This window comes from Gallinula chloropus (assembly GCF_964237585.1).
Source record: "Gallinula chloropus genome assembly, chromosome: 20".
NCBI lineage: Eukaryota > Metazoa > Chordata > Aves > Gruiformes > Rallidae > Gallinula > Gallinula chloropus.
Genome location: NC_140105.1, coordinates 10804472 through 10820167, shown reverse-complemented (window position 1 = coordinate 10820167; position 15696 = coordinate 10804472). Strand labels below are relative to the sequence as shown.

At 50.6% G+C, this 15696-nt stretch overlaps 1 protein-coding gene across 1 annotated transcript; it reads right to left on the bottom strand.

Moving 5' to 3' along the window:
• Nucleotides 1-2979: 2979 nt before the first annotated feature.
• Nucleotides 2980-6872, bottom strand: WFIKKN2 (WAP, follistatin/kazal, immunoglobulin, kunitz and netrin domain containing 2; the record flags this gene model as incomplete). Its single annotated transcript, XM_084273632.1, has 2 exons — nt 2980-4491; nt 6672-6872. The coding sequence occupies 2 exons, from the start codon at nt 6870-6872 to the stop codon at nt 2980-2982; spliced, it is 1713 nt and encodes a 570-aa protein (XP_084129758.1).
• Nucleotides 6873-15696: the final 8824 nt, after the last annotated feature.

The following is a 15696-nucleotide window of genomic DNA, read 5'->3' as shown; positions in this document are numbered from 1 at the left end:
ACCCGTGGCACTGCTCCTTCTGCCTTGGGGCAGACATGGTGCTCTGTGCCCTGGAGAACCCCAGGGGCCACAGCACTCCCAGCAGGGCTGGTCCTGTCACTATTTGTCTTCTCTAGGTGACCTGTCACTGCGGGGCTGCCTCCAGCACTGAGCTGTTCCTGGCTGACATGCCTGCGTGGCACCGCGGGCTCAGCCTGCAGCCGAGCGGGGACGAGTGTGGGGCCGGTGTGGGATGGCAGCTGCATGTGACACTCGCCCTGCCTCATGCTCAGTGTGTGTCTGCCCAGCACTGAGCTGGCCCGCAGATACCGTGGGGCTTGGAAGCAGCCTGGCTCTGTAGGTGTGGGCAGGAGCTATGCCAGTGTGGCTGTGCCATGTCTGGGAGCTGGGTTGGCCTGTTCGCTGTCCCCTTGCACTGCACCACCTTGGAAAACTGACCCGAAATGTTGCCCATGACCCCCCATGCCAGCAAGCTCTCACACACCACGCCTGCATGCCCGAGGTGGGCTGGGGCACACATTGCACCTTGCACAACCCTGTCACAGTGCAGCAGATCACTTGCCCTTTGCTTTGAGTGCAGGTTTTATTGCCAGGGGTTGAACCAGGAGCAGTAGTTAAGACTGCATTTTAGACCCCAGGCTGTGGCACTGTAATGTGCTAGCTGGAGCAGTAATGTGTCAGGGGCTTTTTGCTCTCAGCTATGTTTGCAGCCCAGCTCTCCTGGAACAACCAGATATATGTCTCCCAAGTCACTCCCACACTCCTACGCTTGCAAAATCTTTTAGCTTTTGGGGAAAAGGAAAAAAAAAAGGAGCCATATAAAGCCAGTCTTTATTAAACCTTCATCCTCCGATGTCTTTATCTTAGAAAGTATGGCAAGAACATGCCACTTCCTACGGCTTGCTTGAAGAATGACAGATGAGCCATCAAAACACTGGCACTCACCACAGCCAGGGATGATCCGGCAGAGGAGGGCAGCGGGGCTCCAGGAAACAGCCTTCATAAGAACATGCATAATCCTTACAGACCTTTCACTGGAGTTTTTCTCAGGTACACTTTGTAGAAGGGCAAGAAAAAAATCCAAGCAGGTATTTCCTTGGCCAGCAAGTCTGGTCCAGTCTCCCCTCCCTCCCACCCAGCCTCTTCTCAAATTATACAGGTAAATGGTGATTTCGATCTGCTCCTGGTGCAGAAGTACTTCAGTCATTATCCAAGCCAGAGCACTGGGAGAGAAGCCCAGTCCTCTTGTCATGTCATGGTCTCTACCTGTAGCTCAGCTGCTGGTGCAGGGCATGGAAAGCCTCCACAGAAAACGCAGCTGGCCGCACGCTCGAGGTTGTGACCCTCACTGCGACCCCTCAGCTGAATACCCAACGCGTGCAGGCCTGGGGGGGCGGTCAGAGCCTTGCAGGTCACACCAAAGCCCAGCTCCTGCCCATGTCATACCTATCCCCAGCCCTCATCATACCCAACGTGCCACGGTCCTGCAGCAGGCCCGTCAGATGGCACCACAGAGCAGCACTGTGGGCTCCTTCCTCCCTCCCGCCCAAACAGGCCCGACACCAGGCCAGCCTTTCTCCGGCCTTCTGTGCAAGGCAGAAAGCTCTGGGCACCGCTGCCATCGCTCCTTGAGCCCAGGGAGCAGAGTGTGATGGTGAAGCTGCCCATGCTGTGCCACGCAATCCCTGCAATGACAGTCCTGAGCAAGGCTGGGTTTTTCCAGGATCAGCCTTTTCTTTATTTAAGGATTTTTGCATAGGCAAACGTTACAATTTTGGACACACAAGTGTTAAAACGATCAATCCTATGAGTATGCACGTGCTCACACCCGCAGCCCATGCTGTCTGTCGTGGGGTATTTATTCATACGCCTATATACAGTGGCCTGGAGGAAGATCTTTTCCCTGGGTTGAAAGTGCTCAAAAAGGGTCAGGTTGATAAATGCCTTTAAAGACTGTCCACTCTGTGTGTCTGTGTCTGTGCGGTTCGGTTTCGGTGGCGTTGTGCCTGTGTAACACAGTCTGCAGACTGCACCTCACGCTTCTCTGCTTTCAGTTTTGTTCTCACTCCTCCTTTTCCCTCTGACCCATCAAAGCAGGGTTTCTAATGAAAAGAGGCAATAAATTTGGTGTAAAGGATTTTTAGAAGCAAGACAGCTGGCAGCACACAGCCGTCCTTCTGCCTCGGGCTTTTTGTGATAGACAAGATACCAATTAAATCAAGACTAGGGAAGGGCAGTGGAGTGAGGGTGTTTGCTGACCTCATTTGGATGAGAGGAAAGTCGTTTTGGGGTGAGGCTGTGCCTTGAGCTTCCACAGGGACCTGTTGCCCTGGGCATAGGATCAAACGAGTTTGTTTTCTCCATAAGGACTGGGAGATAGGTAGTAGATAGGTAGTAGTTACTGTTTAAAAACAGAGAATGCTGCTAGGAAAATTTCAATTAAAGGAAGCGAATTCATAACGCACAGATTGGTTAAATGTACACAACTGTAAATACAGACAATAACTTACAGGCTTTTCTCTTGAAATATTAGTGCTGCTAAAAGGAGACAAGAGTGTGACTTACTTATAATGACTTACCATAGCATTTCCATACCGTAAATGAGACAGATTAAGTTGACATTATATATTACTTAGCTGTGTACCAATTAGCTAAACAAATGCTATGAATTCCGTCATTTGTGATGGAAGCTACATAAAACTTGTATAATTACTGCAGTGAGTCATCTAGTTAACTGGCACTCCTATATGGACAAATTGATTTCAATGCAAGATTAATAGCCTTTTGCTCCCGTTTTACGTGCCTGCCAAAGACCATACTACGTTGTTGCTAAGCATCATTAATGGATTAAAATAAGGGTTCTGCATAATTCCTACGGTGTATCTTCAAACAGCTTGTTTAGTTTGCGCACTAGCCTAGCGCTTGTTAGCCCTACGTAACACACGGGTCGGTCTGGAAGGCTGACACGTGAGGAGGAGGTTAATGCAATCCTAGGAACTCTTTCAAAAGCTCGCAGGTTTTCTTGTGGATCACCTCGCGGAGTTTCCGCACGCGCCGGATGCTGGAGGTCCCCACAAAGCTGTCTGGCTGCAGGACAGCCATGCCGTTGTGGACATCTCCCATGATGATGAGCTGGCCATCCACTGTGGTCATGTTGGGACACGGGCAGCTCCAGTCCATGTTCAAAAGTGTGATTTCTAGTGGTTCCTTCCCCAGGAATTTTAATCCCATTTTTTCATCTTTGAGAATCTCCTCCACTGTCACCAGGGCATGTCCCGAGTCTTGGTCTTCAGTCAGCTCTGTTATACGGCCCAGGATCACAAAGTCGCTTTTGCAGAAGCTCGTCACCAGCTTCTGGCGTGGTTTGCAGGCTTTGCAGTGTGTGTTCTTCGGGAACGGGCACATCTCTTCACAGGCCTCCCGGCTCTCAAAGTTGTTCTCGTTGCCTCCGCACCCACCGTAAATGAAGGACTGGCACTGCTTCGTCAAGCTGTTATAGGCCCATCTGGGCTCGTAGGCTTTGCAGTGACCTTGGAGGGCTGGCAGGTTGCAAATGTTGATCGGGCCGTTCATGCAGGTTAACATACAGTTCTCGTAGGTCTCAAAGTGGTTGAGGTTGCTGTTGCAGTTCCCGTAGATGAAAGTGAAGCAGTTGTTTTTCTTTGCATCGTAGTACCACCTGGTCTGCTCTTCCCCACAGTCTTCACTGTCTGGTTGTTTCAGGCACTCATCAGTTGGAAAATGTGTTTTGTTCTGGGAAGCTTCTTTGGATGTGGGTTCCCCTTTGACGACAGACAAAGGGAAATCAGCCCTGAGAAGGCCACCACTGTTCTTAGCAGTGCAGGTGTAGATGCCTGCATCTTGGAGCTGTGTGTTGTAGATGACCAGTTGAGCGATGTTGGTGACCACAACATTCCCTCTGACGTGATTTGGCTTCATGATGACTGTCTCTTTCCCATCAACCTGCTTCTCCCAGGTGATTTCTGGCTTGGGTCTCCCTGTAACATCACAGAGGAAGCTGACGGTTTCTCCCACATAGACTGACTGATGGACAGGGTTGTTCACTAGAGCAGGTGGCAAGATATCAATGACCGTTGTCTCAGAATAGGCAGTAGTAGGGCGAGCTGTTGTTTCTGGTGGGATAGGGCTGGTGTTTGGCCAGGTAAGATGGTACCTACAGGTGACTACATTCAGTGTAATGCCTTTGATGCAAGCTTCTGCATCCATGTAGCACTTGTTGTAGTAGGTGAGCCCATCGGAGGCACAGGTGAAGCTTGGCTCCTTCTCACACCTGTCCTTGCACTTGCAGACGGGTTGTCCGTCCCAGATGTCGCACTCTGAGCCTTGTTGGATGCACATGAAACGGTCGCAAGTCGCCTCTTTGGGCATTCCCACTGGCCCTTTTTTCCCCTTGACATCCATGTACCGAGCTGCCACGCAACTCTTTGTTCCACAGACATTGGGGCAGCACTTCTCAAAAGTCTCACACTCCTGCGGGAAAAGAAAAGGACCCCATCATTACTGGGGACAGAGGAAAGTCCTTTTTAGAGACCCAGCAAGAAACTTTCAAGGTGTGAGCTAAGGGGACTTGGTTTGCCAGAGATATCTATGGTCCAGCAAGGAGTGGAAACATCCCTCCAGCCTCTCTTGAGAGGTGTCTAAACACACCGGGGTTTCTGAAGTGCCTCAAGAGAACACTCTTGAGAAGGAAAATGCATCTCTGGTTCTTAAACACTAACCTCATCATAAGTCTTTCCTAGAGTCACATGGACTTCTTGACTACCAAACCAACAACCCCCCCCCTTCCCCACCACCTCCCCCCGCGCACTCTCCGAAATGCCTGAGGACAAGCCCTGAGAAACAAGAGCGGATGGAAAGTCTTATCATATGGCTGTAGGCAGTAATCCTTCTTATTTTCCCCAGAAGTATGTAAAGTATTATTTGAATTCCCCGAGACTAACAGCCTGCTCTCAGAGGTGAAACTGCCAAGGATTTGCAATTGTTCGCATTGTAGAGGAAATAATAGAATATTTCAAAAGTAAGGAAATTCTTGATCCAAAAATAATTTTTCTATGGTATTTAGACAAACAAACCCCAAACAGCTCATTATGGCTCCTCTGTCCTATTTTAGTCCTATTTTCAAATGCAGCGTCGCTCTTCTAGTGATTTATTACAGCCCGTCTCAGCTACAGTCAGCTCGAAATTGCAGTTAATTTTAGCATAATTTTCATCTTCTGCGCAGAAAAGGTATGGGATCTGTGTGAGATGTGTGAGATGTGTGATCCCAGCTGCTGTGCCAGTACAGATTGCTGTAAGGGATCATGAACACTGGCACACTTCTACCCCGTTACACCTCTACAACCACCTCACCCCCTGCCCCCCGAAATCCAACGGCTTTCTCCGAAAGTGAGAACAAAATGTTTTCTTAAGCTACCAAACGCAACAGCTTCCCCTGAGCCCACTATCCTTTCCTTATTGGGAAAAAGATGACCTAATAACATAACTCTTTCCCCATTGCCAGCAACACGTTACTGGGTTTCAGAAGCAAAGTTAGAAACCAGAGCGGGTAAGGTTTCTCGCCGAGGTGAAGGAGCGTGGCTGTGGCAGAGCTGGTGGCAGGGTCCCCCGGCCGCTTGCCGACCACTCGCCCTGTGCCAGGTCCTGGGACTCTGCTGCTGCCACAAGGCAAAAGCGAAGAGTTTTAGCTGGTGGCTTCTGGCTTTCAGTTTTTGACCAGTAAATTATTAAGACAAGGTCCTCTGCAGCTGCTGGGGTTTTGCAGGTGATTTAATATTCACTGGTGAACCCGGTCGTTGAAGTGGCAAACAGCACCTTCATTCGCAGCACATGGGACCCATCTGAGCAAGTCTCTTTGTTCACTTGCTAGCCAGCCTTTTCCTCCATTTACACCCCCCCAGCTCCTTTTAGCACTGCAGAAACAACCTGCCCACAGAACATAAACCCAGTGACATTTTTAGCACGGTGCATGTTGCTGTCAGCCTGGTTTGGGCTGCGGGAGCTTTGCTGTTGGACGTGATGCAAGAGGCAGGATGAGCAGGTATTCTCAGATGCCAGCTCGAGCTGGCCACACTGACGGGTCAAGAGATGAATTTTAGGGCTGTAAGCTAAGCACGTTTCGATCTGGGAGCATCCCAGAGAACATCTGCACAGTCATCTTAACCATGCCCCCGCTCTGCACTCGAAGCACACGCTGTGCTTCAGGGGCAGCGAAGGCTGATGCTTTGCATGTTAAATGATTTCACACCTGGTTCCTCCCAGGAGTACAGAGCATTGACCACCACCAAAGAACATGGTGGCACTACGAAGATACTACAGCTGGCCCCAAGGAATGCTGAGTGCTAGAGCACCAAATTCAGATGTTTCTTTTGTCAAGAAAGCGAGGAAAATAATCACACATGGTACAGCCAGCGTGGTACCCACAGCAGCACAAGTGACAGCTGCCACGCACCTCCCCGTTTCCCTGCTAACTCATCAAACCTTTTCTATTTTATATAGGTCACAGGTACATTACAGCTGTGCACTGTCTGCATCAAGCCCTGGGTTGTGCCAGCACCTTCCTGCCTGGAACAGTAACAGGCTGCGGTGCCAACAAGCCCCCCGAGAGACCCCATCGCCCGCGACACGGAGAGAGAAAAACGTGCATCACTCACCAGGTCAGCTTCACACTCTCTCTTGCAAGTGCTCTGCGCGTCTACCCACAGGTTGGGGTTCATGTCATTGGGGCATATCCCAGCGTGGGAATACCGGATGGGAGGCAGAGCGCTCCCTTTCAGAGAGACCTCCAGAAGCAACAGGACGCTGCTCTTCCCCAGCAAGATCCACATCCACCGAGTGAAAAGCACCAACAACATCTCAGAACTTCTCCAGGGCAATGGCAGTGACTGAGCTGGAGGTCCTTCTTGGTCGCTTGGGGTTGGTTTGGGTTTGGGTTTGGGTTTGGTTTGGGGTTTTTTTTTTTGGTAAGCTTTAAATTTTCGAGGAACCCAAATGCACCTGCCTTCTGCAGAAAACTTCAGCAAGCTCCTGTGCTGCCTCTGTTGATAATGCAGCTTGGTCTGGACCTCATTGGATTAAAGGTCCTAGGGAGTTACCCCCTTATTTTAAGAGAAACGCTAATAGTCTGAGCAGAGTTAGCTCTATTTATACCCTGCCTCTGTTAACAAGTCAGAAAAAGTAAACTTGATTTCTTTGACAGGCACACGCTTCCTATGTCCTGGTGGCAGTCAGACAGATTTGTTGCAAGAAAAAAAAGCTGGAAAGAGTTTAAAAGGCTGGAACTGGCACGGTGGGACCCCTGCATGTTTCTGAATGCAGGGAGGCCTTCTTAACCCCTTTAGACCTAAAGTACTTCCCTATGCTAAGAATGGCATTTACTTCTGAAAGAGTACTTGTCTAAGTACCAGGGACCCGCGGTCAGGGGATTTCCCCACGGTGAGGGGCTACACAATCGCTCCCTAAAAGGAACGAGTAATAGGATTGAAGCAATTAAAGCTAGAATATCATATTTTAACGAAGGAAGTAGGGAAAGAAATAACCCCTTTAAACTTGGGATCCACGAAGCGGTTGTGGCTTCGGAACTTCTCCCCGGGGCTCCTCCGGGGTGGTTTTTATTTTCCTTCTCTTTGGAGGGGAGGTTTCCAGGATGCTGGTTTGAACACTGCCCTCCAACCCCACCAGTGAGATGTTAAAAGTGTCCCTGAATTCCTCCCCAGCTCCCGACAGCCAGGTCCTGTTGTACAGTGCATTGCTGACCCCTTTAACAGCGCCGGCAAAAAAAAACAACATAGTGGAAGTTCAACTCTATGGAAACCTGCCTAAAGGAATGTACAGCATTTTTGCATTGGGGGGGGGGCAAAAGGGGGGGTGGGGAAGTGCAGTCAAGCTGAGATCCTCGTTCCCTGGTTATTACAGCAAGGGGCTGATCCTGCTCGTGCTGAACACGTGCCAAAAGGCAGAGACGAGCGGCAGGAGTCAGAGCTGCTCAGCACCTTCCAGGATCGCAGCTTTTGGGCTGAGTTCAGGGCTAGCTCAGATGGATCCTGCGTGGGGCTAGGAGCCTCCAGGTAAGTCTGCATCCCATGCAGGGTTTGGCAGGGCCAGACCAGCAGTGCTGTGCTTTGGGAGGAGGGAAGGCTGTGCACCTGTGCCCAGCGCTGAGCACTGCAAAGCCAACAGACCTGGGCACCAGCCACCCTGACTTCAGTAAGGATTTTCAGTGGGTTTATTAAATCAGGGTTGTTTTTCATGGCTGAGCTTGGGCCTTATTCTCCCCTGAGCAGCGACAGCTGCCAACCAGTACAACCAGCAGCGAACTGGGCCGCGTGCAGGCAATGCTCCCAGGCCATGGGGCTCCTGCTCCTCCCCTGGGGCAAGGCAGCAGAGCACAGTGACACACTCGTGCTTCCCAAGGATCGCCTCTGAAAGGAAGGGAGAGCAACCAGGGGGCCAATCTGCCCTCGAAGGTGGCATTTCTGTGGCAAACCAGGCTTGTAAAAAAGGAGTGAGGAGTTTTGATTTGTGTGACCGCATTAACGATATGCAGAGTATTTGAATTTCATGTGACCTGCAGAGAGAAGTTGTCCAAATTAGCTATTTATAAGGAGTGAAGTCAACTGCCAGGCAGCAGTTTGCAGTTGATTTATCCTCTCTGAAACTTTAGAAACCTGCATGACACTTGTACAAAGAGCGGCTGTGCGCAAAATGTTTTATTCAATACTTGTTTACAAAGACAAGCGCAGCACCCTGTGATGCCTAAAAAAGCCAACCAAAAATGACACATTCCCAAGAGGTACTTAAAATTCTTACAGCTCTATTAACAACAAAATCACATGTATTAGTGGTTCTGTTGACTAAACAAAGACACTTTATATTGTAAAACTGACTACAGATAAGCTTTGAAACCAGCTGTATTTGGGTCTCAAAGAGTGCAGGTATCCCAGGTGCTGGGGGAGCTGCTGTGATGACCCCAGCAGCCGCTGTACATGGAGGATATGTGCCCTCAGTCTGTGGCACTGCCACTGTGTAGTGTGGACATCAGTTTTCCCTGCCATGTGGAGTCTTTTCGGGCTGTTTTAACCCCTTACAGGCTGGGCCAGAGGTGAGAAGATGGTAAGTCCATGGTGCTCTTGCAGCCTCCTTCTCTCCTGGTGCCAGAAAGCCACCTCCTTGCAAGCTCTGGCCATATTGAGTGAGGGACCCACCAGTGTGGACCTACCCTAGGTAGGACTCCTTTTCAAGAAGGCAAAAATAACCCTATCTTATTTTCCTCCCTCTCCCAGACCAAGGATCCCTTACCCAGAGACACATTGTCTCTGCGGAGGAGCAAAGTGGGGCTCTGAAAAATCAGGCATCAGACCGATGGATTCTTCTGCTTTGCTGTGTCCTCCTCCATCCAGAGGGATCTTCTCCAGGGACAGGTCAGTCTCACCACAGTTCTCTGCACCTCAGTATCATGTTCAGCACGTGATGGCCAGGACAGTGGAGATCCAGAGACAGCCAGTTTCTGAGCCCAGTTGCACGGGGCAGGGGGCAGGGGACATGGAGTGCAGCTGATCTACATGTGGCCCTATTGCATGTCAGTGGGGTCATGCAAGGAGAGGCTGGAACTGATGTACTGTCATTGGCCAGCACTTGGCACAGTGGGGAGGGACGGGGGCATCCCATAGGAGCCTGGGAAAAGGGGCAAACCTATTATTGTTAATGACAATGATGGTTTTGTTGGGTCACCACACCAATGTTGTAAATGAGGCATGGGGAACTCGTGGTAATTGGGAAATGATGCTTTCAGCAAACCTTTTGCATAGGAAGCCTCTTAGGGAACCAAATCCTGGCCAAATCCAATGGAAACTGGACAGAGGCTGTGGCTCTCCAACTCCCATCACTCCAGGAACAGGGAGTGCTCAGCCCCATGAAGGATCAGTCCCTTTGACCACTTGAACACAGCCAGGAGAGAGAGGAAAACAGCACCATAAATCTCCCCGTGAATGCAGGCAGGCAGCTCCTAAGGGCAAAGGAGGCAGTGAGGACTCTGAATAACCCTTGACAGCTGCCCCAGCCCTGCCAGGACATCCCAAGCTGTTTTTACCCACCCTGAGGGACACATCCAGGAGGGGACACCATGCAGGTTGGCTCGGGGACACCAGGGACCCTGGTTGTTCCAGCATGGACAGCCAAATGCTGACTAATACACTCAATATCTTCTGGGTTTCACTGAGGGCTGTTCTCTTGCCTGGTTTAAATTAGTTTAGCTCCACTGACCCCAAAGGATGTGACCTGGGACTCAGACCACCGCTGACTAAGGCCAGCTGTGAGCCAGGGTCTTTCTCAAGGTCCCTGGACATAGTTTTTCTGCTCTACCTTGTTTAGAATCTTTGTGTGTCTTTTTCTTTTATATAAGAAATAAGAATACTCCTCCTGCTCCATCTTCATTAAAAATCTGTTAGGATTGCTCAATGTACAGATCATGTTGTCTCATCCATGTCAGATACTGATATGATAAAGATCCTCCCAATGAGTTCAAGCCTTAGAAGAAACCCTGCTACTACCCCAAATCCCCCTTTCTGCTCAGGGTGTTGATGGATGGGCATCTGGGACAAGCGTTCTCTGGATCTCAGATGGATCAGGGTCCTGCTTAGGGTTGCTGCTCTAGAACTGGTTCAACTGGGGCTGGTTTTGTAAGTGATACTTGATTTGCCCTTTTTGTCTTATTCCTCCCAAGCTCCTATGGGATGTTGAGGTGTCACACCAGGTGTTGAGGCAGTGTTTGGGGTGTGATCCCTTTGAGTGGAGGAAGGAACCAGGATTCTCTGATGCCCAGGAAAGGACAAGTGCATCGGGCTTTTCCTTAAACCACGGTTAAAGGAACAACAAACCATTGATCAAATTTATTAGGCAAAACAAGTGATCCTCATCTGGAGTTACTGAGTGGATGGTGGATTGATTTGCTGGTTTTACTGTGGAAGGGCTCTTGGCAGGAGCCTCCCATCTCCCATTGATCTCTGCCTCGGCAAAGGGGCCCTTCCAGATTCGGCCTCTCGTGCTGTCTGGGCCTGCTGCCACTTGCAGCCAGTTTTGCCAACACAAACACAAGCCACCCCCTTAGCAGGCACGGCTGTGATTCACCGCTGGGTTGCTCACTGCAGCATGGAGCGCCCTGACGCGAGGGCTCACGCCTGGAGCGGGCGCTGCTCTGTGCTGGGGTGCCATGGATGCCCGCAGCACCCACCGCCGGGAGGGACAAGCCTGGGTGTTGTGGGTTGGACCTGCGTGCTTGGCCTCTTCTGTCTTGGCTTAAAGCAAAGACTCTGGTCCTTGAGACCTCCATCCTCCTCCTGGCAGGGCAGGCAGGCGCAGCAGGGCCTGGTACTAACTCCCTGCGGCCTGCCTGTTTCTCAAACCAGGGCACCAAAACCTGCCCACATCACACAGGCAGCCCCAAGGACATGCTCTTCCTCAACCCCACCATCATCATTCACACCTCTTAGGTGGCTCCTTCTCTGTAGCACAAATGAAAACACAATGCCTGAACAGAAGAGTACTGTAAACCCCCCTCTGTCTCATTCAGTAATGATGTTCCACTCTGTACAAAAGCTTATAGCACTTAAAGCTGATAGCCAGGCATTTGAGAGGGAACGGCACTGCCAGATCCCTTTTGGAGCAGAGCTGCCAACCGCATGCCTCAATAGTATCATTGCTTCCAAACCCACACAGAAATCCAGATGATGCCTCGGGACCTCAGCTTTAGCTTGCTTTGGGCTGCCAAGGGCCAAACCTTCCCCTTTGAGCGATGCTGTGCTCCCACGCTCACAGCAGGACCTGCCTGAGCTGGGGGGGTACAGCTGGGAAGCCCAGCCCAGACACCTCACTACATCCCTTAGAAGGGGGAGCGTCTTGCGCAGGATTTTTGGCAGCATGTGATGCACCCCCAAACATGAAAGCAAAGGCAAAGGCTGTGATGGGCACTTGCTTTGGAAGCACATGCGTGTGTATGGGGAGATCTGGGCTGAAGGTGTGCAGTGCTGATGGCTCACCCCTGGTCCTATTTTTGGGGCCGTCTGTACGTCTAATCAGTGGTGGAAGCATATTTCAATTTCCCCCTAGTTAAGATTTTTGTCAGGGGTTCCCTATAAGCGCCCATAACTAAACAACACTGGGTTTGACTTCTGAAATAACCCATCTGAGCAGATAACAGCGTGTACAGACAGGCTCGGGGAACCAGGGGCATATTCAGAGCAGCGATTGCTCACCGAAATGAGCCGCTGTTCATGTGCGTTCTGCCTCACGCGCAGATGCTCAGTAAGCAGAAGTTAATGTAGTTAGACAAAGGGGCTCAGTTTGGGCGGGGGGGTTGGAAATCAATAATGTCAGGGAGTTTATTACAGGGTTATGGGCCACCTGCTAGAACTCAGCATTAGGCCCGCGTTGCATTGTGTTTGGGCGAGAGCTGATGGCACTGCACTCAGACAAGGCTAGCGCCAGGATTATTATTTTATGCCTCGGCAGATGGCTTCTGCTCGGGGGTTTTATCTTTGAGTGCAGACATACGACTAATCATCATTTGCTTTCTCTTTCTCTGCTAACGTAAGCTGGGCAGGAAGCAATTGCCAGTTTGATGATGGTTCATTATTGCTAGGTTTATTCTGTCTGAAACAGCACAGCAAGAGGCAAAGAGGGTACAACGGAAGATAATCAACCAGTTATCAGTGAGGTACGGGGAGAGCTGGGCTCAGAGGCTGGCCTCTGACTGCCCCAGCTCCTTCTCTCTCTTTCAGGGACAAAGCCCCAGATGCCCCATAGGTAATTCAGGGAGGCTGTGGAGTCGGTGTTGTTGGATTGCCAAGATCACGAAGGTCCAGTGCTGGGAATGAGTTCGTCCTGCTTTGGCGCAGGAAGGTCTTCAGTCACTTCCCAAGTCCTTCCCATTCTCCATCACCCTCACCATCAAGCAAGATCTGCTCCCCCAGTAAAGCACTGAGCCAGGGAAAATTGGAGATCCCCAAAACAACCTGGAAAGCCCCAGGCAACAGAAATCACAGTGGCACCATTGCACAGCTGGCACTTTCCATGCCAGGCCCTCTGCTACCCACTCACATGGCGTATGGGCTAGACCTCCCGTGGTGCACAGACACACCACTGCAGCCCGAGCTCCTTGCTTCGCTGCCAGTTTCAGCGCTGAGGGGTCAGTTTTGTGGCCAGCTTCAGTAACAGCCCTTTAGGAAACTCTGGCGTGGAATCCATGGGGTGCAAATGGAAACGTTCTCACGTCTTCCAGCACTGCTGTGGCTGTGAAGCCGTCGCGTGAGAAACTCAGAGTTGAACTGGGTGTTTATGGTTTTCAGCTTTCCTGCTTGGTTCCACTCAGTTCAGATGGAAGCTCAGAAGAAAAGCAAGGTGCAGGCTGGCACATGCTCAGCACATCTTCCACCAAAGCTGGTGATGTTTCTCCAGGAACGTGAGGTAATTTCGTTCCCCATGTAGGAGGCTAATGGATATTATTAAACCTCTTGCACAGATTCACTTCAGTCTGCAAATGACTCTAATTTAACCTCCCTTATTTACTTTTAGGAATTTAAAGCTGGGAGGAAATCACTTGCTGAGTATCACACAGCAGCAGCCATGGAAGGCTGGAGTACCAAGGCTTCCCACCCAGAGGCACCATTGGCTTGCCAAAAAGCTGGTTCACTATAGAAACATCACATCACTTTTGTTTGTCTGTGATGTGACTCAACTTATATACACAGTAAGGTTTTAACCTGTTGTGCTAATTTAATTTACCACTTTCCCCAGATGTCATCGTTCTTCCTTGAAAGCCCGGACTTCCTTCAGGAAAAACTTCATTCCCCATAGTTTCAGTGGGAAGGCACCATCTCACCCTCACGCTGAGCTGATCCGTTTAGAAACTTTATGAACCTTGGAGTGGAGGAGCTCTGAGCTGAGAGTTTGTCACGCGAGGTAAAACGGCTGCAGATTTGCCTGGGTTTGTGCTTCGTTGCGAGACTTCACCAAACCACTGACTCTGCCGACGCCTGGACGCCTTCATTGCGGCTGGAGCCTCTCCAGGAGATGCAGAGCAGCTCCCAGCGACTGGGCTTGTCATCAGGCAACGAGCGTTGGCTTCTCCAGACAACCTGGAAGTCCCAGCACTCCTCCGAGGGTTTGGTATCCAAAACTTCGCTATAAACAATAATTAATTTTCACAAAATGGAACTATTTCCATTTCTGCAAATACCATGAGATCCTTTCAGCGTTGGTTCTGCCTTCTTGAAATTTAAATCTAAATTAGGACAAAATAATTCTTTGGAACTGAAGAGTTATTGCCTTCATTTGGCTTTGCTGGTTCTTGGTGTCCTGGCTGTCGCACAGCGCATCTTCTGACCATGCCAAGAGTGTGACCTGTGCCTGGGGCAGTCCCCTGCCCGGGAAGGTGACATACTGACTATCTTTCCAAGAGTTCTGTTTCACTTTGCTCTGTCTCCTCCTTCACCACCATATGCTCTGCCTTGCTTGAACCATCCAAAAGAGCAGGTAGATCTCTTCTGGACCACTGCCATCATCACTCAACATGCCCAAAGGGAAATGGCAGGGTGCTCCTGCCCGGGCATCCATTCAGCAGCACATCTGAGCTCAGGCTGAAGGTGCGAGCGATGTCTGTGAAGCGGTGCTCATCTGCCTCCATGGACCTTTGGAGCAGCAAGCCCATCCTGCCTGCCCTGGCAGCGGGATGTTTCTCTGCCTCTGATGGCCTTTTCTTCTTTTTTCATTGTCACTCTTTCCAATTTCAGCCAATTCACCATATTCAAGCTTGATCTGTTACTGTTTGCAGAGTGAGGAGTCTACCCGCAGCCGGCGGCGTCGCAGTGTTCCCTGGGACACAGCACTCTCTTTCCCATGGCAGTTTGGAAGAGAACCAGTCCTGGATGGCCTGACATGAGGGCGGCCGGCAGAGCGGCTGTAGGTAACGGTGAAGAGATTCGCGTGGTTTAATCGTTGTAATTCCCCTGTGCCCCTGGGGCCTGCACGTTGGGCTCGGTGCATTATCTAACCGATCGCTAGGACTGTGTTTTAATGCTACACACAGCAAGCTGCCTCTGAGCTACAGAGGGCTGGGAGCATCGTTAGCGGCGAGCGTTTCAAGCGCGCTCTGGAACGGCCTGATTTTCCCCTCATCGAAGGGATGGTGAATATTCCGCTGACTTCAAAGAGGAGCAGGGTGAGGTTACAGCCAAACGCTCCTGGAAATCCCACCCAGTGCTTGATTTTTCTTGACCTGAAGGCCAGTTCAGGCGGCTCTGCTTCCACAAAGGAGCTTTCAGGACTCCTGTAAAAGCCGCCGGAGTGATTTTAGCCCTGGGTTCACATGGTAGCAGCATGTGAATCACTGCAAATCTAGAGGGCTATTCAAGCCTCCCAGGTTCTGATTTCTCTTCTGCAGATGTCTGGCTGGCATCGCTCTTGCTCTTTCCTCATTCACTGTGGAGAAGTTCAGGGCAATGGGATTCCTAATTAGGTACTTCAGTTTGGCAGGGTGAACTCCTGCAGTGGGATGGGAGGATTTGGGGTACCCTCACAAAACCTTTGGCTTTGCTGTGCGTCAGCCATGAGAACAAGGTGGCCTATGGGCCTGGAAATCTTTACATCATCTCTGCAACCCCTGGCATGAGCTGTGACTTTGTCTCT